This window comes from Ornithodoros turicata, chromosome 3, assembly GCF_037126465.1.
Source record: "Ornithodoros turicata isolate Travis chromosome 3, ASM3712646v1, whole genome shotgun sequence".
NCBI classification, from domain to species: Eukaryota; Metazoa; Arthropoda; class Arachnida; order Ixodida; family Argasidae; genus Ornithodoros; species Ornithodoros turicata.
The window spans coordinates 80,667,760-80,689,961 of record NC_088203.1 but is presented as its reverse complement, the minus strand read 5'-3'; the positions used below and the strand labels follow the sequence as shown (position 1 = coordinate 80,689,961).

General features: G+C 44.3%; 1 protein-coding gene across 1 annotated transcript; it reads left to right on the top strand.

Moving 5' to 3' along the window:
• The first annotated feature begins 11,984 nt into the window (after positions 1–11,984).
• Positions 11,985–14,735, top strand: LOC135389705 (keratin, type II cytoskeletal 1-like). Its single transcript, XM_064619738.1, has 2 exons — positions 11,985–12,059; positions 14,340–14,735. Exons 1-2 carry the CDS (start codon positions 11,985–11,987, stop codon positions 14,733–14,735), a joined length of 471 nt encoding a protein of 156 aa, XP_064475808.1.
• The last annotated feature ends 7,467 nt before the right edge of the window (positions 14,736–22,202 follow it).

The window sequence follows — 22,202 nt, the reverse complement described above, 5'->3', positions numbered from 1 at the left end:
AAACTTGTACTTTCATCCGTGCTTTCCTTTACCGCTTCTCGCATATTAGGAAGTCTTCATATGGGACTGTGAGACCGTCGTTGCTGGCTAGTTGGTCTCTTATTTCACGTCATCAATAGCAACCGCATAAAAGCAGTTTTAGCAGACCGTCTTTAAGGTTATCATGTCTGTCGGCGCCAACGTGCAGTTATGTATGACTCAGAATCTCGTTCACTGATTGGTTCAGGCTGTTACTGTTCGACGCAAGCCACGTTATGAACGGTTTGCTAAAATTCTTCACCTCATTTCACAATAAAGCGAATCAAAAGCTCGCAAAAATAAGAAGAATGGCGATTATCTGTGAGAAAAATCACGGACGCTTGCGTGACTGTACTCTTGGCGCGACGAAAGTAGACTTTGATATGACGTCCGTTGGTCCCTACCAGCTTACCACCACAGTCTGCAATCGCGCCTTTCTTCCTTTTTCTCGGTTTCTCGTGCTTATTTAAGCAACGTTTACCCAACATATCCAAGATAAGGAGAAAGCCTGCGCCCTGCGTCACACAGGAATGCCTGCTGTGGCAATTGTGGATGCTACTATGAAGTAAATGAAAGAGCGAACGAGAAGAAAGCTCGAAGCAGGTCACAAAGCCACATAGGCCTCCATAGGTGACGTAAGCGCGCAGGTTTAACGCTATCTAGAAGGTGTTGGTTTCCCAATCACTTTTTGTGTCGAGCGTCACTCTGCCGCCGCCTCTAGACGTTCTGAAAATAAGCACTCTTCCGCTTTCTGCTTGTTTGTTTGTTTATTTTCTCATTTTTATTTTTTTTTTATTGTTTAGGGGAGGGTGTTGGTAACCGACAAACCTTCTCGATGGTGGAGGGAAGAGGCTGTAACAATAAAAATTTGAAACTAAGAATTGAAATGGGTTGATGATAAGGCCATGAACAAACTGAAGTGTATGGTACAGTGATAACGGAGTAAGAAGGTGCAAGTAACAAAGTGAAGTACAGTTACTGAATTAGTTTTCATAGATTATAGAGTATAATTTCATATCATCATAATGTTGGGTAATTTCTGGGGTTTTCCTCAGACGCTGTCACAGATACGCCGGCACTGTTCCCTTAGAAGGCGCCCCAGGACGCACATTTCTCATCGTCATCCCCATTCCCCATAGAGAAAACAAAAACTGGATCAGGACCGGCCTTACAAGTGCCAATTCACCCCGTTCCACACGCTATGAGTAGCAGCCCAGAATTCTGAGCAGCATTACAGCAAAGAAAATCTTCGCAAAAGTTGTCAGAGCTGATTCATCACATTTTCATTTTGCGTTGGGCAATTGCTCCTGATAGCCCGGCTCCGCGGGCGATATCTGATGTACAAGTTCCCTTTCTCGTCTGCCCACGCCTCTTTCCATATTCCTTCCTGCTCATCTCATGCTTTTCTTTCACGTTGGCTTTCTTATGTGTTCTTCTGCTATCAGGCGGAACCTGCATCAGAGGAGGTGTCCCTGAATTCTGGTCATGCGGCTGGTCGCAGTGAAGCGCAAAAGGACGCTCTTCCACCCCCTTATCCACCAATCAATTAGGTCCTTACACCAATGAATTACGTCCCATTGCGCTTCACCGCCACCAGCCGCGACAAAATACGTAAACCGAGACCAATTAATTACAGCAACAAATGACCCGCTTCGGTGGCAGATTTTTCTCAAAAAAAGATGTCCGCTGAAGGTCCTAAAAGGGGTAGTACCCATTTTAATGCCGACAGCGCCATGCTTTGAAGTTACGTTTTTCTTACGAAGCTCTTTTTATGTCATTTTATTTTATTTCTAAATTTTCGCCGCCCACTCGTTCACACGACGCGCAGCTTGTAGGTGGTATCGGACAGATACTTGTAAAAAAGAAAGTTCGTCGATTGGTGCACCCGTTCACGAATTATTTGCCCGGGGATTTAACTGAAAAGCCCGGTATATACATACGAAAAAACGATAAGTAGAGACCATCATTCAATCACGTATAAGTAGCGCTTGTTCAGCAGCAATTAAAGATATCACATGCTCCGCTGTGAGGGATACATCAGCTTAACACACACCGCGGCTAGAAATAAATAAAATAAAAATCCACCGTCGAATATCCCACCCAGTTTGGGCAGAAATCGTATGCTGTAAGAAAATACGTCTCGTTCCGTTTCCCATTTATTCTATTGCAGTCCTCAAGCGTTTTCTATTTTATCGACCTCATGCTCTCAGGCGGTTGGGGTTCCACTCTGGAGGATTGTCTCAATCTTCCAAACACATCTTGCCTGCGAGTGGTACCAAATAAGGCAGTGTAAAATCAATCCTTCTGGTGTTAAAAAACCCTGCGAAAGCGTATAGCGTCTACGCTAAGCTTTGTTAAGACGCATTAAGATTGCGCCATTCATGTGTTTTTTTTAGTCCATTCATGTTGGCATTGCTTCCTGTTGGCAGACATCTCTACAAAATCTGAAGAATAAGTTATGGAATGCCACTCGGCATGCATTTCGCAGAGTATAGCAGAATGCAGTATATTAGGCAACGCTTCCTCGTCTCCGAAGGGCATGTCATCTAGAGAACTGACACGCTTGGTTGCCCAGCTTATTTCCTTAACAGTGATACACTGACAGCCTGTAGAAGCAGAACGTCCCAGGTGAAATTGAGCTTCTCCTCCGCTTTTCCACCCGATGTATTTCGCTTTAGTAACGGCCGCGTGTCCCCCTCCTGTCACTCGCTCCCGTAGGAGGCAGCGGCAGGATAGAAACTAAAATGTTTTTCCTTCGTTCTCTCAGAGGGGGTGGGGGGTATGTTTAATAGAATGAAAGAAAAAAGGAAACGTCAGCCAGGCTAATGCCAGCTTGCTATTCCAAAAAAGAAAGACACTGAAAATAAACGAAAGGAAAGAAAAAGGAAGAAAACTGAAAATAAACAAAAAGGAAGAAGAAGAAAGAAAGGAAAGGAAAAGAAAAAGAAAAACAGTGCAGTACAGGCACAAAAGAAAGTCCAGTCAGAGGACGAACGCAAGGCCCAAGTCTTTCAAGAAGCGAAGCAGGGCTGTGGTGACGGCCCACTGAGTAGGCCGAGGGACGGGACCAAGGAGGGTGTCCATGGACAATGTGTTGCAGCCCAGCTGTATTAGGCGGCGATGGAGGGCTTGCCGTTGGGGAATGCGGTGCTGGCAGTGCAGAAGACAATGAGGAATGTCGGCCACCTCGCCACAGCTGGAACACAAGGGGGAGCTGAATTGGCCCATTATGTAAAGAAGCAATGGGGTGCGGGCAACGCTGAGACGGAGGCTGTGCAGCAGTGATTCCTCCTGACGACTGCAGCGACACGCAATGGAAAAGGCAATCGAGAGGTCGATGGACTACACGTGACTGTTGTAGGCGGCGGCCTGAGATCTAAATGCATGGGCACGGGCTCCACACCAGCGGCGAATAGCTAAATGGCAAGCCGAAAGTGTAAGTGGTGGACGTGCAGTGGTAGGTGTAGCAGCTGCGGCAGATCGTCTTGCAGACGCGTCTGCGCGTGTGTTACCGGCGGTTAGGCCCACATGACCGGGCACCCATTGAGGGGACAAAGCATGACCATCACGGGTGTAGGAAAAAAGACTCTCACTCACTCAGAGTTCCTGCTATTGCTATTGCTTTGCCGTCATTGTTTTGAACCATGCTCGTCTTCCTCATCTATGTCACATATGCAATAATAATAATATTCCCATACGTGTATTCTCATCAATAATTTGTTATTCTTTGGAAGGGCTTCTGTTCCTGATGTACATGATGCAAATGATGCATATGTACGAGTACAAATCTCTATATTAAATGTAAATGTAGGCAACCGCAGCGACCAAGACACCGGACACAAACAAAACGCACCACACCGGATGCACTGCGATATTAAATATGTTCTAATCAGAAACGTATAACTCGAACCCACCAAATGCTTAGCGCTCATAAGATCACAACCCACATAGTTCTTCCATCAAAACACTTTTTAGTGTCACCGCAATATTAACCCGGTGTAACGTAAATAACTCACAAAAAGCCAGCAGCCAAGAAGGCGAGGACGGAAAGAGCGATTTACAATGAAGTACCTCGTACCGTCACCCCCCCCCCCCCCCCCGCTCGTGTAAATAACCCAATGCTATGTTCGGTTACTTTACGTGTATCGTATGGAGGCCTGTGGGTCTCCATATCCCATAGCGAAATTCTTATTGGCTATTTAGTTTAGATGGAGAAGGGCGGCAGGTCCAGATTTCCCTCTTTGTGCGACGCTGCTGGCACATTCCAAACGGCTATTGCAGTGCGAAAAGCGACGCGAACTTGAATGGTGTATTTCCGCAAAACCATCTTATAGCGGTTTTCAGGCGTGTCATTTCTGACCCTATAAATTTAAATTTCAGTTTCGTATAACACCGTGATGATGATGTGGATTATTGCGAAGGCAAGCACATTTTCAGACACGTACGTAAGGGAATACTTCCTTTCTTGCTTGTGAGCTTGGTGACTGCTACTGCATTCTGTCTGGATGTGACGCTCGATGTCTGGACTCTAGAAGCCTATGGACGAATCACAGCGACGTCGTGAATATAGTATACGATGTGTGTGCTGTGTATGTCACACGACTGTGTTTCAGTTTCACGAGGGTAATTACATGATTTATAATAGAAGGTTACCAAATCTATGATGATGAACACAGACAAAAGAAGAAGAAGAAGTAAAAAAGACACAAAGTCTTCAATGCCTAAGACCACGAAGATAATGGAAATGCGTCGCATTATATTCAGTGGGGGACAAAAGTTTATGGATCAGGCTCCGGGGCATTCCTTCCTCAAAGTGACACACTAGCAGCGAGTGGTACCGTACGGACTTACAAACAGGTGACTGGGTTTCCTATAGGCACATGTCGGTTATACATACCTCTGTCAAACGGCAAATTGAATGTCATTCCCAGCGAATAATATTCGCACTGAATGACATTCGTTTCGTGTCACACGGTGAAACCAAACGGCAATACATGCGAATGATATTCGCCCAGCGAATGAGTCCGGGGAACTCATTCTTTTCCCTCTCGCATCGACAGCGTGCCCTCGCAGTAAAGAGGTATCAAAAACAACAACGGTAAGCCTTTCGAAGAAACGAAAGACGAACGAAAAGTTGAACTCCAATATTTTATCACGAATCTGATAACTTTTGACACGAAGGAATGAAGGCTAAACACTGTTTTTCGGTTAACTACCCTCTTGCTAGTCGCCACGTTGCCAAGAGCTGTGCAGATAGGCTTCTTAGTTGTCTTGACTTGTGGTATTTAAGCAATTAAGTGTCTTTGAGGAGGCAACGATTTTGTGACATAATCTAATGTTTCTCTAGTTTCAAGCAAGAAATTAAAAAAAATACTGTGTCTCTATAATGCTTCATATGTTCGGCCCTTGTCTTAGTTATCGACACTGACATCATTTACGAATGACATTCTGTTTCTTCGAGTAGCTCGATGTAAGACAGACGATTGCCATTCGCTGGGATTGCCATTCGGTTTGCCGTGTGACAGGGGTACAAGTAAGTTCTGTCCCATTCGCTGGGAGCGTGTCACTCTGAGGAAGGAATACGCCTGGAGCGTGTTCGGTAAACTCTTGTCCAGCACTGTACATCAAGACGACAGCCAATACCATTGGAATGTGACAATTGTTGCATAAAAAAGACGACCATCAATCTGTTGCAGGCGTCATTTTAAATACATTTTAAGGTAGTTTTCTTTATGGGTCATCCCTCTTAAACTTCCGGGTTCCCTCTGGTTCCTCCAACTCTATTATTCCCAGCTAGGATGTATCTTGGGTGCAATAAAAGAAAAATGAATGAATAAATAAACTAATGCTTAGGTTAGGTCAACCTCTTTGGTCAGGTGAACCCATCAGTGCGACAACATCGGAGCACAAAAAAAAAAAGAAAAGAAAGAAAAACAAGAAAAAGAAGTAATGAACCTGTGAATGCCGATAGCTTGGAGCAGCTAACGGTAACTAGTACCCTATAAGAAAGTTCCCCCGATGACTCTCTCAGAGGTGAAAATAAAATATTTGCAGGCGTCAACTTGGGATCTTGAAGAAAGAGTAATAGAGTGATTCCATCTCAACTCAGGCAGCGTGGTCCGGACACCATCACCGATTTCTTTTGAAAAATATATGTTGTAGCGCAACACGCATGCACAGAGGAGCAATAAATATTTTGGCTCTACGTGTTGTGATCCGCCAGTAAAAAAATCCGAAAGAAATTGACTCGGCGGCGGAGCTTCCTGACGGAGCGACTTTGACATTTTATTCCTCGCCAGCGGACGGTCCCAAACTATAGATTTTTTTGCGCAAGGTGTTAGGTAGCCTTACAGCCTGCGTAAACAGCACGGGCCAATTCTGTTTTGATCTTCAATTAAAAATCGCCAAATTTGCCTCAAAGTTCAGATTTTTGTCGTATTTCCCTCTACGCTGTACTACTGCTATGCACGCCATCGAGGTATATGAAGTACCGGCGTGTAGGTCGAAGCATGTTCTTTAAATTGATATCAAATTTGCATGTCGGTATCTTGCCCCCTTTCGGTGACACGGTGTAGAGTACAGCTATGCTCTCAAAAATTGGGTTTTTTGGACTCTCGTTTCTCGTAAACCCCACCTCTGGTTTCCTTCATATTTTGTAGCTAAATAGGCCAGGCTATGGCCTATATGTGTACGCAAAATGGAAGGTTCCCTCTAAGCACAACTCGGAATAGCGAGCAACAAACGTTGTGTGCGGAACGCACGATATACATCTCGTTCGTGAGAACCACGCCAGAGAGTTAACAGGATTATTGGCGTCTGCTGTTGCCGACATCTCCGGCCTCGAATGACAGAGCTCAGGATGCAGACCTACCGCAAATCGCGTGCTAGCAATATGCTTTGACTCTTTCTGACTCGTTTTTCCCACAGTCGAATTTCAATGCCGTTCATGTGAAGTTCAGCGACGTTCTGAGTCGGTGACTTCTGTTTCCGACATGAACACGAAGTACAGTAGGGATCGCGTGTACTGTGCCTATACTATGCGGTGCAGTGGTAGCCATCTTAAGCCAAACGATTGAGAGACCCTTTTGTTATTAGCAGTAAGTTCAAAGGAGGAAGAATGGATGGCAGTGCGAGCGGCCGTTGGAATCCAGTCTTGCCGCATGTGGACTAAAAAAGTGGAAGGAGATGGACTCGTGCGCTTTAAATTGATGTCAAATTTGCATGTCGGTGCACCCCCCTCGTCAAGGCGGTGTAGAGTACAGCCATGCTTGCAAAAATGAGATTTTCTCAAAAACCCCACCTCCGATCTCCTTCATATTCGAGTAGTGACATATAGTCCAGGCTATGACCTACATGTTTCCGCGAAACGGAAAGTTCCCTTTCAGCACAATTCAGGGTAGCACGCAACAAATTGGGAATGCCGGGTAGCTTGATGCCTTGAACCGCGACACCATCAAGATGTAACAATCGCGTGCAGTAAAACAGAACTATACACCTGTTAAGCACTGAGTCGTCAACAACTGGTTTATTTGTGTACAATATCTTCCAGAAAAAATGCAATGCAGATCACGTAACTTGTGAGGTATAACCTCGCCGCCGTTAATGTTTATTTTCTATTTTAGCTGTTCCTCGGAAACTCTGGACGTCTTGACAGTGACGCGTCCATCTCCTTCCACTTTTTTCGTCCACATGTGGCAAGACTGGATTCTGACGGCCGCCCGCTCTGTATTCCATTCTCCCTTTTTTGAGGCCCGTACGTTTCCAGTGAACTTACTTCTAAAAACAAAATCGTTGTCCCCTCGATTTTTTTACTTAGTTTGGCTACCATAGCACCGCACGCAGAGTACACGCGATCCGTACTGTACTTAATGTTGATGTCGGAAACACAAGCCACCGACTCAGAACGTCGTTGAACTTCACGTGCACGGTACTGAGATTAGACAGCGGGAAAAACGAGTCCGAAAAACTCAAAGTATATTGCTAGCAGACGATTTGCGGTAGGCCTGCATCCTGAGCTCTGTCATTCGAGGCCGGAGATGTCGGCAACAGCAGACGCCAATAATCCTGTTAACTCTCTGGCGTGGTTCTCACGAACGAGATGTATATCGTGCGTTCCGCACACAACGTTTGTTGCTCGCTATTCCGAGTTGTGCTGAGAGGGAACCTCCCATTTTGCGTACACATGTAGGCCATAGCATGGGCTATAAAACTATAGAATATAAACGAAATCGGAGGTGGGGTTTTCGAGAAACGAGTCCAAAAAACCCAATTTTTGAGAGCGTAGCGTACCTGTACTCTACACCGTGTCACCGAAAGGGGGAAAGGTACAGACATGCAAATTTGATATCAATTTAAAGAGCACGCTTCGACCTACACGCCAGTACTTCATATATCTTGATGGCGTGCATAGGAGTAGTACAGCGTAGAGACAAATACGACCAAAATCTGAACTTTGGGGCAACTTTGGCGATTCTTAATTGAAGATCAAAGCAGAATTAACTCGTGCTGTTTACGCAGCCTGAAAGCCGTTGTACCTGACATCTTGCGCAAAAAAAATCTATAGTTTGGGACAGTCCGCTGGCGAGGACTAAAATGTCAAAGTCGCTCCGTCAGAAAGCTCCGCCGCCGAGTCAATTTTTTCCCGATTCTTTCTTTTTTAGTGGACCACAACACATAGAGCGAAAATATTTATTGCTCCTCTGTGCATGCGTGTTGCGGTACACTCTTAACTCGGTACCCTTTAGTAAAGGGTAAAAAATCGCAATATTTTACCCTCTATTTCAGAAGCTACCAGGTACCCTCTGAGCAGTACCTTTTATAAAAGTTACAAGGAAACCCACTAATTAGAGGTTACGGCCTTCAATCCAGCACCTGCCCGTACAGGTTACGCCAACGTGCGGCTTTTTATACAGGATGTTTATTTTTATTCGCAACAGAGTAGCGCTCATTTGGCAGGTGGGTTTTGTGAATTTTTGCTAATTAATCGATCCGTAGTTACAAACACATGCGTCAGGAAATGTCGGAAATGTTTGTAACTACGGATGGGTTAATTTGCGAAAATTAACATAACCCAAATGTCAAATGAGCGCTGGTGTGATGCGAATAAAAACAAACACCCTGTGCGTGGGATATGGACAGACCTTTACAGAACACACCAAGGTACCAAAATGAACCAGTAGAAAATGAGATCTTGAACATATGTATATTACAAAAACAGAAGTCTGTCGAGAGGTGACACATTGTGCACAAGTGCGATTCTGATGTGAGGAGAAACCATGGTCGCTTTACCATGTATGTGGAAAAAAGAACTATCTTCTAAGTGAGAAGCAATGCATAAAAGTGCGAGGAAGCCAGCGAGTGAAAACAACTGACCTATGTTTGCCAAGCTGAACAGACCCAATGAAATGGAGAATTGCAGCAGAAAAAATTTTATTCCACATTCGTGTTGCAGAGGCGAGCGCAAATGGCAATACAGTATTACATAAAACGCACACAACCTTGAGGAATATGAGTGTACAGTAACGCAGGAGACACTACTATACTGCGTTATCAGCGTTGGAGGCGCTCTGGGACGAGTTTGTGAGGTACTGCATTGCGCTGGTGACGGTATGTGAACCTGCATGTGGGATCCTGGGAACAAAAGTTTGGGCAATGAGAGTAACATTTACGGAACCATTCAAATCCGTACAAAGCACAAGCTATAAAGCAGCATAAATGCGGGAAGGCGTTCACTCCGCGATTGAGTCTTAGAATATCGTAAGAACACAACAAGTAGGAAGCTGCGAATTATATTTCTCGATGCATATATCCGCAGCTCGCAAAATGCAAGTAAGAGCAGAACAGTAGCAAGCGTTAGTGGCGTTCATATGCAGGACCGCAAAACGCTTGCCATAATCACAACAAACATGCGCTAAGAGCTCTTACTATCAAATTAAGCACGTACCTAGCACAAAATGTACACTTACCCAGTGTATAAAGTGTGTGAATTAGGGCTGCGGTGGTGACGTTCGTTTTCAGTTATATATTCTTTGCAATCTTCGCACTCACTACACTTTCCCCTGAGAACACCGAAAATATCCTTGTTTGCTAGCGACATCTAGCTTTTCCGTTGTTCCTGACGATACTATGATAAACGCGAGGAAACCACTGATTAAAACAGATTACACTTGTTAACGGACGGACGACGAGCGTTAAGCGTTTCAAGGAAACCACTCTCAGTGTGGATAGACCTAGACCAGGCTCGGCTACGCAGTGAAATCGGAAATCTTCGTGGTTGCGGCATTGACAATGGTTTTCCACCCTTTAGAAAGAAACATACTATCAGTATTCCAGACTGCGAACTTATAATCTGTGTTCATACAGCATTGATAACATGTAGTCGACGTATAGATGACGCTGAAACAGATAAAAAATAACAGCGTAGATTCGCAACTGTCGTCTCGAATGGGAGGCTGAAACGTGGCATTATGCTGAAAAACAGAAGGAAAACAAACGATAAGAAACTAACAAAGAAATTATCGTTGGAGATTTCGCTTAGAAGTTACAGTGTCGGAGTAGAGGGTACATTTATAAGTTACAACAAGCTGTTTTTGTTTTTTCCGAGATGTAACTTCTATTCGTGTTGTAAAGACATGATCTTGGTCGCTTTTAACCTCTAAATATACGTTACAGTGGTGTAACCTATAAGAAATCTCGAAATCTACGTCTATATAGAAGTTACATGTTTCTAAAAGTTACAATAAAAGGTACGGGTTTAAGAGTGCACCACATATATATTTTTTCAAAGGAAATCGGTGATGGTGTCTGGACCACCCTGCCTGAGTTGAGTTGAGATGTCCATCTCAACTCAACTGCATAACTAACAAAATACATAATCCAGAGACAGGCCACTGTGGCGTCTCTGATGATCATGTAGTTGTCTCGCAAGGTAAAGCCACGTAGTATTGATTATTATTAACCAAAGACACACACACAGACACAATTATCAGTATTAAGTTTAAATAATAATAATAAATAATAGTCAGTTTTAGCACACCGTTGGCAAGGTTATCGTGCCTATCGGAGCCAATCGCAGTCGTGTGTGACTCAAAATATTATCCGTTGATGGGTTCCGATTTATACGGTTCGACGCAAGCCGCGTTATCAACGGTTGGCTGAAACTCATAAGTTATTCGATGAACAATCGTCACTTTGACGCACCTCATTTTTTATTTATGTGTACATACTTATTTCGTGTTCCATGAATCTATTGAATTATGGCAGTCGTCAATAATTGTGTCCATGTTCTTTGGTGCATTGCGATTCGTGTTGTGTTCGAGTGCTTGTGTTTCAGCCTGTCCATGAATCTGGCACACTAGAGAAAAACGTAACAGCTCGTTCCACGCGGTTGTACAATGACGAAGTGAATCGGAGACGCGTCGGAATAAAATTGCACCTATCATCCGCGAAACAGCAACAGGATTCCGTCTGGGCCCATTCAGCGGGAACGAAAAACGTGAATCGTGTCTTACGTAACTGTCAACCTCTCCGGAATCGTAAGTCATTTACTCTCGCAAACGACGTGCTACACTTCCGGAATTGGTCAAAGAGCCGCCCTGTGACGGACATTTTGCCCGAAATTCGGTCAGAAGGAAGCATTCTTGTCCATCACGTCCGGAAGGAAGACTTGAATAGGCCGGTGCGGAGTGTCCGACGGGTTTTCACTTTCAATTCGTTACGGAATGACTCGTTCATCCTCACTCTCTAGCTGCCGGTATATAAGCATACACGGGGTCTCAGTGGACAGCATAACCTACACGGGGACCTGAAATGCACGCATACGTAAGTATACGGTCTCTTGTTCGTTTCGCACTATCGTACGCACCATTGCCGTTCCGCTCGGTGAAAGAGACAAAAGCTCCGCGGGAGGGCTTGGATAAACAGGGTATGATCTTGACCACGAGACATTTCCTGGAAGTCAGCAAAAAATGTCCGTGCTGAGCTTCACTGTAGAGTACACCCCCGAGACTAAACCTCGACGTTACGGTCCATCGGTTGCTTCGGTACGGGAGCACTTCTCCTCCTCTCTCTCTTTTCCTGAAAGATTATGTAAGGCAAGTGAGCATGATATGTCATACGACATAATGCAATCAGATCTTTTCTTTTTTTATATATCGAAGTGAATAAGAGACGAATGAAACAAGGGCGAAGACAAAAAATGTAACAAGGACTACAAATGAAGTGCGGATACGATTTATTAACACATTTAGGCATCTTATTCTTACACCGAAACATAGTGATAATGATAATTCGTGGCTTTACGTTGTAATACAAGTATGATCATGAGCGGCGTCACAGCGGTCGACGTGTGAATTAATTTTGTTCACCTGAGCGTTCTCTAACGTGCGCCCAGTACACAGCACACTGTACTTAACGGCTCTTGCGGAAGACAGCATGTCAAGCAACCTGCACCCTGCCACCAAGTTGCGTCCTCATCCGGATTCGAACCAACTACCCTGGGTTCAGTAGGCGGACGCGCTACAAACCTATAGACCAAAAGAGGGTTACGGAAAACAATTTGAACCTATGGTAAAACACTCTCATTCTATGGATGTAACCTCACTACAAAGCTTTTTAGGTACCAACGTCCTCGAATCAAACAGCACGTGCTCCGCCGACAGAGCTTTCAACCAACCACGCAGTCGCTCCTCGTCTCTATAAATGTCGGCACTAACTTTTCGCTCTCCATCGGCACTAACCTGCTTGTGAAGTGCCTAGATTTCAATGTTCAGTTGATCGATATGAATAACTCTGCGTTTCTTCCCAACGCTCGCGTAATTCGAACGATATTATACATTATCACCTAAAACAGAAGCATAGTAGTTACAGTGTTACTGTGCCGTCCATCACCTCATCATGAAAAGCACAGCAGAGGAAAATAACTAAGCCGAACAAGAGAGAAACTGATGTTCTGACTTTCATCTTTCATCATTAACTAAGCCGAGCTCAATACTAAGAAATGCTAGTCGCCTTTGCGTCATTTCTGCTACCAATTTATCTGGTTGTTGTTGTTGTTGTGGGGGTGAGGGTGGAACTGCTCGTCGTAGTCGGCCACGCTCAGGCGGGCAACGTCACGACTATCGCAGGGGTGGGAATCGTGCGTCCTGGGCCGACTTCGCAGGGAGCTGTGCCGACATTGTTTTCTCTGGGTTTTCGTCAGACGCTCTAAGACCTATTTCTCTTAGTCATGTGGTAACTGCTCGGAAATGAAACGCCACCGACTAATCAACTCTTTCAATCAAACAATCAACTTTTAACGTTGTCTCGCAGCTCCAACAAGAACGACATTGACATCTTCGGCGAATAGAAGTATACCTCACCTTTCTACGTTTCTTTTAACATCAATTGATTGTTTATATCGCAGCGGCAGTTGAACTAATTTATTTATTTGTTGCGGCCCGTGAACGACAAGAACGACGCGCCACATAGCACCACCAGCTAGCACTGAGGCAGTTTCGGTTCCATGGACGCAGTTCTGGAATGAGGCCATAGGCTGCGAACCTCTCCAGCATACCCAGCCCACCCGAACATTGTATCACCGTCGATCAGGATTCATGTAGTGGGACACCATCACGACAAGTTGAATTATTAGCGAAGCGCATTTGGATACCTTTACCCCACTCTCGCACACAGAGAAATACGACGCAAGTAATACACGTACTATTAACGCGACTCGATGTGGCTTTTACAGCTCAGAGGCGTTACCGCTTGACACAAGCTGACTTTCCGAGATGCTGTCACTGCGGTTCTATGGAAGATCTAGATCACATTTTTCTCAATTGCCCACACTACCAACCTTTCCGAACCGCATTCTCCGGGTCTCTTAACCAGATGGACTTTCTCTCTCTCTCTCTCTCTCAAAATTGCTTGATCCCTGGCCAAATACATCCCCTCAACGCTGTGCCTCAAAGCTCTTTTGACATTTTTTGACAACATAGGACTTATTATGAAGGGGCTCATTATTTCAATCCCCACCTCACTATCAGCAATGGGGTTGAGTATCGCCCCTAGCGATGAAACTCCCATTCATCACCTTAAAAATAAACTTGTTGTTGTTGCTGTTGTACTATTAACGCCACTATAGCAAACGGGAATCTGAGCACTGAGGAACAGTGAATACGAGGAGGCTGGGTTCTGAGCTCAAGTCAAATCCCGCTAATGAGTTATGCAGTCACGTGTGAGCGTTTAAGTGGGAATTTCAATGTGTCTCAGGACCATGAAACAAAGCCTTCCCGTCCCATTGTAGTTGTAGTTGTTGTAACAGTATTTTTTTTATGACGCAGGTCATCACCTTCCTCGCGGTTGTGAACGTGGCCTTCGCTGGCATCATAGGAGGCGGTGGCGGTGGTGGACATGGCGGTGGATTCGGCGGTGGATTCGGTGGCGGATTCGGTGGTGGCGGCCATGGTGGAGGCGATGTTCATGTCTCCTCCGTCTCTTACGTCAAGACGCCCGTCGTGAGCATCGATTATGTCGCCAAGCCAGTCGTTAGTTACGTTGCTAAGCCCGTAGCGACAGTCAGCCATGCTATCAAGCCAGTCATTACAACTTACAGTGTCAGTGGAGGCCACGGTGGCTTGGGTGGCGGAGGCTTTGGAGGTGGTGGCTTTGGAGGTGGTGGCTTCGGCGGTGGTGGCTTCGGCGGTGGTGGTCATGGTGGAGGACATGGATGGTGGTGATACACAGGCCCAAAATGTTGCCCAACATCTCGTCAGGGAACCGCCGTGTAGCTTTTGCGAAAGCTATATTTATGATGTCCAATAGTAACAACCTCCAAAGAAAACATCTCATGCCGACCAGACTTGTATAAAAAAAATTGTGGCAGTGTTGTTGCAGAATATAGATAAAAATAAAATTACAAAAGAGTAGCACTAGAGTGCTTCCATTATGACTATGATGACCAGGTTTAAGCTTCCTCTTTCGAGTTTTGCCAGTTAAGGGTGAATACCAGTGTATACGGTCCCTTGAAGTGAGGATAATCCGGGTGAAAGAAAATATGTGCCAGTTTCCGCGTGCGGGCGCCTGTAACGTCTTTCTACGCATTGAAGAACGTTTTCTGCCTCACGCGACCGGATGGGACACATTAATAGAAAAAACGGCACAATGAAAAAGTCCTTTTGCATTTCTATCAGAACCTTCCTCCTCTCCTCTCGTAGAGTGTTGGTCTAAGGGAATTAATCGCTAGATAGCAAGCTCATATGAATATTGAGGTATGCACGATGGAGGAGTACCAAAAGGTACTTTTCAACTGCTGTTTTGTATCAGAGCCGTTAGCAGGAAAACATCGTAATACGACAAGACTGGACTTTAATAATGGTTTTGTGCCTGTGAACTGTAATAAGTGATTTGTAATTAGATGATGAGCCAATCGCTCATCCATTGGTAATCAGTACTTATCTAATCAGCAATTAACTATTTAATCATAATTAGCTATACCGGTGATGCCGAACTAGCTATTAATTGACTAACTAGCCAACTAATCAACCAATCGACAGACCGCTACCCAGGACCAGGACACTCAAAGATACGTAGGATTCATTCATATACTACCGCGTCATGTGGTCACATAACCGGCCTCTCCTAAACTCAGTAGGGTACGCTCGTTTGTGTAATTAATTGGGTAATTAATATATTTAATTAGCTAAGTACTCAGTACGCTCTGCCCTCAAATCTATCTTCACCTTCCTGGATACCATAGGACTTCGATCCTTATTGTGAAGGGGCTTATTATTTCATTCCCCGCTTCATCACCAGCAATGGGGTAGAGTATCGCCCCTGTCGATGAAACTCCCCATTTTTCATCTCCTAGTAAAGTAGTTGTTGTTACTCGGTTAACGAGCCAATTGACGATCAGTTAATTAGTTAGAAAAAGCCAACTATATAACTACTAATTAAGGGACCAACTCATCAACCACTCGATAGATCGATACCCAGGCCCCATAAAGTACATATAGGGTTCACCCACATGCACTATGGCGTTACGTGGTTACAAACCCCACTTCATCGGAGCTCCGTAGGATTCGCCCATCAATGCTATCGCTCTCCTCCTCGCACTCCGGTGCATCTACTAAACGGTCTTTCAGAGGGCACTGAACACTCGGCATCTTCCTCCAGTTCCGCGATGTACGCTCAGCTCAGAAGAGAGATGGCAGAGTGACGTGACGTGTCCGGGGCCTGTATCTCGCCGTCTACAACACGAGAAAAAGATAATTCTTGTTTGTTTGTTTGCTTTTTTCGGGATTGTAGCGTGTAGTACAACGAGTGCATGATTCAATGAACCAGACCCGTCAAGGTGTCGCAGCTCCTTTAAGCACCGAATGCGTCAATGTGATGATAACAAAGGAGAATAATTACTTTTCTCAATTTTTGTCCTCGTGATCTGCTAGAAGATGAAATACCATGCTGATCGTATGAGAAATGCGATGAGAGCCGTTTCGCAGGCTGCATATAGGAGACTTATATGTGATATAACATAGTTTCCACAACGTAATTTGTGAACGATGTATATCATGTGCAGAAATTGCACGAAGACGCATGGGGACAATTCAGCGTTCTCGAACCTTTCACCGAATGAAAGAAACCAATGCGTTTGGTTAAGTTGAACAGTCTCATTTGTTCGACTGGTGCAAGAACAATGCGGTATCAAAACCAAATCCGTCGTAATGAGTCGATATTAAGGGAACCGAAAAAGGCCCATTGTTTTACTTAAGAAGCAAGAAAAGTGTGTTAGAGATGATCAAATATGGCCGTACCATTTTGTTTCTTCGGTGTTGCTTTCTATATTATTCTTTCTGTCCAAAGCAATATGCGCGGCATAATTGATTTTCTTCAATTTCTTTTCTATACATGAACCCACATTCCATTACAACGTCTAGGATCTCTTCGATGGTTCATTTCAGCTGTACAGATTGAAATCGGATCACCATATTCGATCATAGCTCTCTTTTTTAACCCAGCATTCCATTCCGAAGCTTATAAGCATTTCAATCATCAGCGTGAACGGAAAATTAAACGCGAAGAGAAGTTCAAGGTCGCGAAGAAATGAGCTTTCATTAATAACGCAAATGATGAGAGTACTAATGGCATTAGGATAGACAAACGCGTAGTTAATTTAGTTCGGAAGATTAATGTACTACATAACAACACTTCGATAATATATATATATATTGATAACAGTGCACTGATGAGCTGTACAAATCATTCAGAACGCCCTCTGTGACAGATCGAACTAATATCTGAAATATCACTTTCTTGCGAAAATCCTGTTTTCTTGTTGAATTAAAATGATTGAAAAACTCATACATAAAAGAATATTTACAGAGTAAATAATGCATTAAATTCATTTATGTTGTACTGGGTGTGCGTTCATGATAATAATTCACGAAAAGCAATTTACTTGGGGATGTGAAGCGGGAGATGTGCTTTGTTCGGAAAGCGCAGAACGTTGTAAAGACGCGAGTGCAAAGAATTACAGTCAAATAGGTCTATCAACCAATTTTCTTTGAAATTTGAGGTCTACCTAAAGGTAGCAGCAACAACAGCAACTAGCAACATTGTAGCTACACTTGCGATATCAGTCGAGAGGTATTCTGCCATGCGCAATTGCTGTTCGTTCGGATCGTCAGAAGGACGTTTTTGTGACGCCCGACATCATAAGCAGACGACGGACACATCAAAACTATGCTACAGCGTAACCTTAATGTATTATGAAATTGGGGTGGAGGGGGGTATATATGTTTATTAAGAAGAGATAAGAAAGGAAAGATTAGCCAGGCAAAGAGCCGGCTTGCTATTCCATAAATTGGCTTGTCGGTGCCACTGATGTACAGCAAGTAAAGGGGCCACATGTACGATCTTGTGCTATTTTATTGCAACGGGGATTGAAAGCAGATAACGGGTCCAACTATTATCTGCTTTACAAATAGAATCGAATCCTGAAATTACCATCTCCAACAATGCCACATAGTGCATAAGGTTGTTTGCCAAAACGCGTTTTTAAAATTTACTTTCGGACAATGAGTTCAATTTGGGTGAGTATATTTGTCCCTACTCTACAGGACGGGATGTCTACCTCCAATGGTGCATGACGTCCTTGAAGTGTATACCTCTTCCATATCACGGGGACACGACATCTAGTTGCAGTGGGTCCCTGGCTATTGCAGTGTCCCCGGAAATGATGCGGATTCAACTGTCAGGCGTGCCCATCTAGCGCGTGGCGTTCGCACGCACCCCGTCTACTTCACAAGAGGGGACGCAAAGAGCACGATAAACGCAGTAGTGAAGCCTCTGAGCGGGGAACACTGGCGTCGATGCGTCCCGGTTTCCTCACTACTGCACAAAGTGGATCCGGACCTGCGCTTCTCCGGGCCGTTACCTCCATCATTCACCGGCTCCGTCTCAATGTGCCATATAGCGGCCCTCTTTAAACTTGGCAAGGTTTCCTCACTGAATTGTTCTGAGTGCGGGGTATTGGAGGACACAGAGCATGTTATCGAGGGCTGCCCTCGATACTTGAGCGCCTGGTCTTTCCCTTGAGGCAGGACTAGCCCGCCTCGCCAATCGCCCTTTCTCTGTTGGGAAGGTTCTAGGCTGCTGGCCTGCCCATCACCAGGTGTCGGCATTGCGCGCTCTTGTGGACTTCCTTATCGCTTCGAACCTGCTTGACACGCTGTGATAACTTCTGTGACACTGTGTTCGCGCGGTGTCCGACATTATGAACCAGTGAGTGTTTCTTGGTGCCTAACGTCTCCCCCTTCCCTTTCCCCCGTTTTTCTTTATGCTTTATCCTGCGACACCCACTCTATACCCCTTTTCTGTTTCCTGTTTTTGTTTGCTTGTTCTTCTCTTTTTTCTGGCTCTATTTTTTCAAGAAGATACGAAGGCCGAAAAATACCACTCAATTTGTTCTCTCACAAACGCGTTTTGGAGTAGCCAGTTCTGACTGGGTCGGGACTAACCTCTCCATATTTTTCTTTCTTTTTCCAATTGCAATATTTGTCCTCCCCTTTTTTTTCTATCACATCACATCACACATTTGTCCTAAACCAAGTTCAACATCCATGTTGTAGCACGTTGTGCTTGTGTTGGAAGGTCATTATGCCGCCGATAATGACCTTTATTAAAAATATGAAAACAGCAGTGGCAACTACGTACAAAGAGTTTAAAACAGTTAAAATCATATCGTTTCGAAACCCAGACGGGTTTCATCATCAGAAATGAAATACTTATGGCCCCTGATACCCCTGCACTTGGACCATCTTCAAGTACGTATGGAAGGCGTAAGAATTAACTTTTCACGAGGCTTAGGAATAGTACACGTGAAATCGGTCTATATTTTGACAGTTTCTCCGTATATAATCGACTTTATGTTTTAGGTCCATGCTAGGTACCTGGCGGTTTTCTGGGAACGATCTAAAATAGTAGGTGGGATTTACGCATAAAGTGAGTCAGCCCACATATCTACTGCTGCATCTTGCAGGGTAGGACTGGTGATAATTTCGACCCTTAGTACTTCCGTCCCCCCCCCCTCCCACGTTGCTACCGACCTCGGAATGTTCATATGTACGATCATACCGTATACCGTATGTATACCGTATGTACAATCATACTGTATCAAGAAATTGGTAGTAAAAGTTCGATTTAGCGCCGTGCGAATAGCGAAAGTTCATTTCGAATGTTATACGAATCGACGATCTATTTTTTTCAAGTAATAGCGAATTGCATACGGTCGAATATTGCTGCATTTACTACACACAAAGCCATTTCTTCGAAATTATTTTCTATCAGTAGCTCCGCTTTTTCGCTTGACGTGCGCGTAGCAGATCCGGTGCACGCAAGAGGTCCGGTAACATCTCATTACGGCCCGAGTCTCATTACGGCCGAAGTCTCATTACGGCCGAAAATCCTTTAATCCCCAAGTGTCTCGTTACGGCCAAAGTCTCAATACGGCCGAAGGTAGTCTCATTACGGCCGAAGATGTCTCATAACGGCCAAAAAGAAAAAAGAAGCATCCACCATAGTAGCTCTGTATATACTGTGTTTTATGCTTCCCAAAATGTGTCCGAGGCGGTGTGCCCCCACGGCTTGTGTCACACACAATGGTTCATGCACACAATATTGCGACAGTGTTTCATGCATTCCTCGTGAAAAATGTTTTTATTGTCATATGTGTCACACGATATTTGTATGTGTTACGCCATTTTCTCTCAGTATTCAAGCAACATCCTACTCGTTGGTTCTGTGAGCAAACTGTGTGTGTGTTCTGAAAAGTACTCCACAAGGGAGCCCACTGGGAGCTCCAGGAGTCACATGACCTATTACCATGATCTTCTCCCCCACTAGCTGCCTTCTACAATTTACGTCCACCTGAAATTTACAAGAAAGTACATAAGCCACTGAACAAAATGACATATGCTCTTGTTTGATGATGACTATAAGACATAGCTGTCAAGCAGACTTTTTTTTTTTCATATATTCAAAACATATTCAAGAATTATGGACAACAATGACAATTACGTCATAATAATGCAGCTGCATAGCCAGGAAACTATTTCAGGAGGTGTTTTATGAGGCTTGACATGGGGTGGAGGAGTCCCCCTCGTCAGTGCTTTATCCAGACCCCCCTAAATTTTTTGCAATTTCGCGATTTCAGCTTCAGATACGTCTTTAATGATATGTTAAGCTGTAATGACGTAACTATTCCAACAATTTTTTCCAACACCCTTCTCGTGCTTGGGATTCTGGATAAACCACTGCCCCTTGTTCATTTTCCTGGGGCACTACATTAGAACTTATGCCACGGCACTGATGTCACAATGTTAAAAGTGTGTGTCACTCTGTGCATTCGGAATTCCTCTAAGCTACAATATGTAAATTCAGAATATCCGAAGGGTAAACATCAGATGTTACCTGCAGGCTTCATGCTGAAACGCGTGTACGCAAAACACTTCCGCCGTGGTGGGCGACGCCATAAGTGTAATCATACCCGCAAGACAATTGCGGGCACATGGAGTAGTGGCAGCAACCTGAAAACGATACATTTTCTTGTTATATATGAGTAATCAAAAATATACATTCTCACATGTTTCGTTTTGTCGTTTGTAGGAAGCGCTAGTAAGGGAACAGCATTTGGTTGGTCACATGCAAGCCACAATGCGAGAGGTGCCGATTTTCGATTACGCGATCAAAAATTAAAAGTCTAGAACCATGCACACTTCCCCGTGCAACTACTTCCCCAGCATCGTGAGTCATGACACCACGTATTCACGTATAGTGTAATGTGAAATGATATGCAGGAATGAAAAAGATGCCAACATACCTGTAATCCAGTGTCCCGTAAGTTTGATTCGATTTTCTGGCAGCTACCATGAAGAGCAAATGCACGATTCACAAGTTTCGTTTCGCCATTTTCATTGCTGTTAATTTCGCAAGATCCCACGTGACCTCCTTTGGATCAGTGAAAAGTGAAAATTACTCGCGTCGTGAACATATATGTTCATCCCAGCGCAAATCACGTTTTGCATGCTATAGCAGGAAGGGGGATCAATACTCTTCCTTTCGTGTTTTGATATCTTGTTGTTTTGCTACTCTCACTTCGGAGTTCGGATGGTGTTTAGCAACGTTGGGTACCTCGTTTCTTGTGTGAGCGAGTGGTTGCTGTTTACGACGTGTTCATATATCGATTTGTAGCGCTGTAATGTGCAAATTAGCGGACTTTATAGCGGCTCTCTATTTTCCGTCGTTGTCTTTCGAGCAGCGCCTGTTGTTGCGGTAAAAATCGAGTTGAATGAATCGCCACAGGCCCAACGTATATCGCGCAGTGTTGACCAAGACCAAGTCAAGCAGGAATTCTGGTGGGTAATGCTTTCGTAGATTGTTTGTCTTAGTAGTGTGCTGTCCACACATAGTTGGATTCTCATACGAGTAATTTAAATTAATCAAAACAGCCGAAGTGCCTGTAATAGATGTAACTCGGTATTCGTTCGTAGGTTTGCGCCGTTTCTAGTTTGTTGCGCGTTTAGGAACAACAAATTTATTCGAAGACGATAAGATACCGATAATGCATCACCGTACAGCAGCATTTACTCGTATCATTGTGAGCCATATTTAATTTGTTAAAATTCGTCGTCGTATTTCTTCAAAAATAA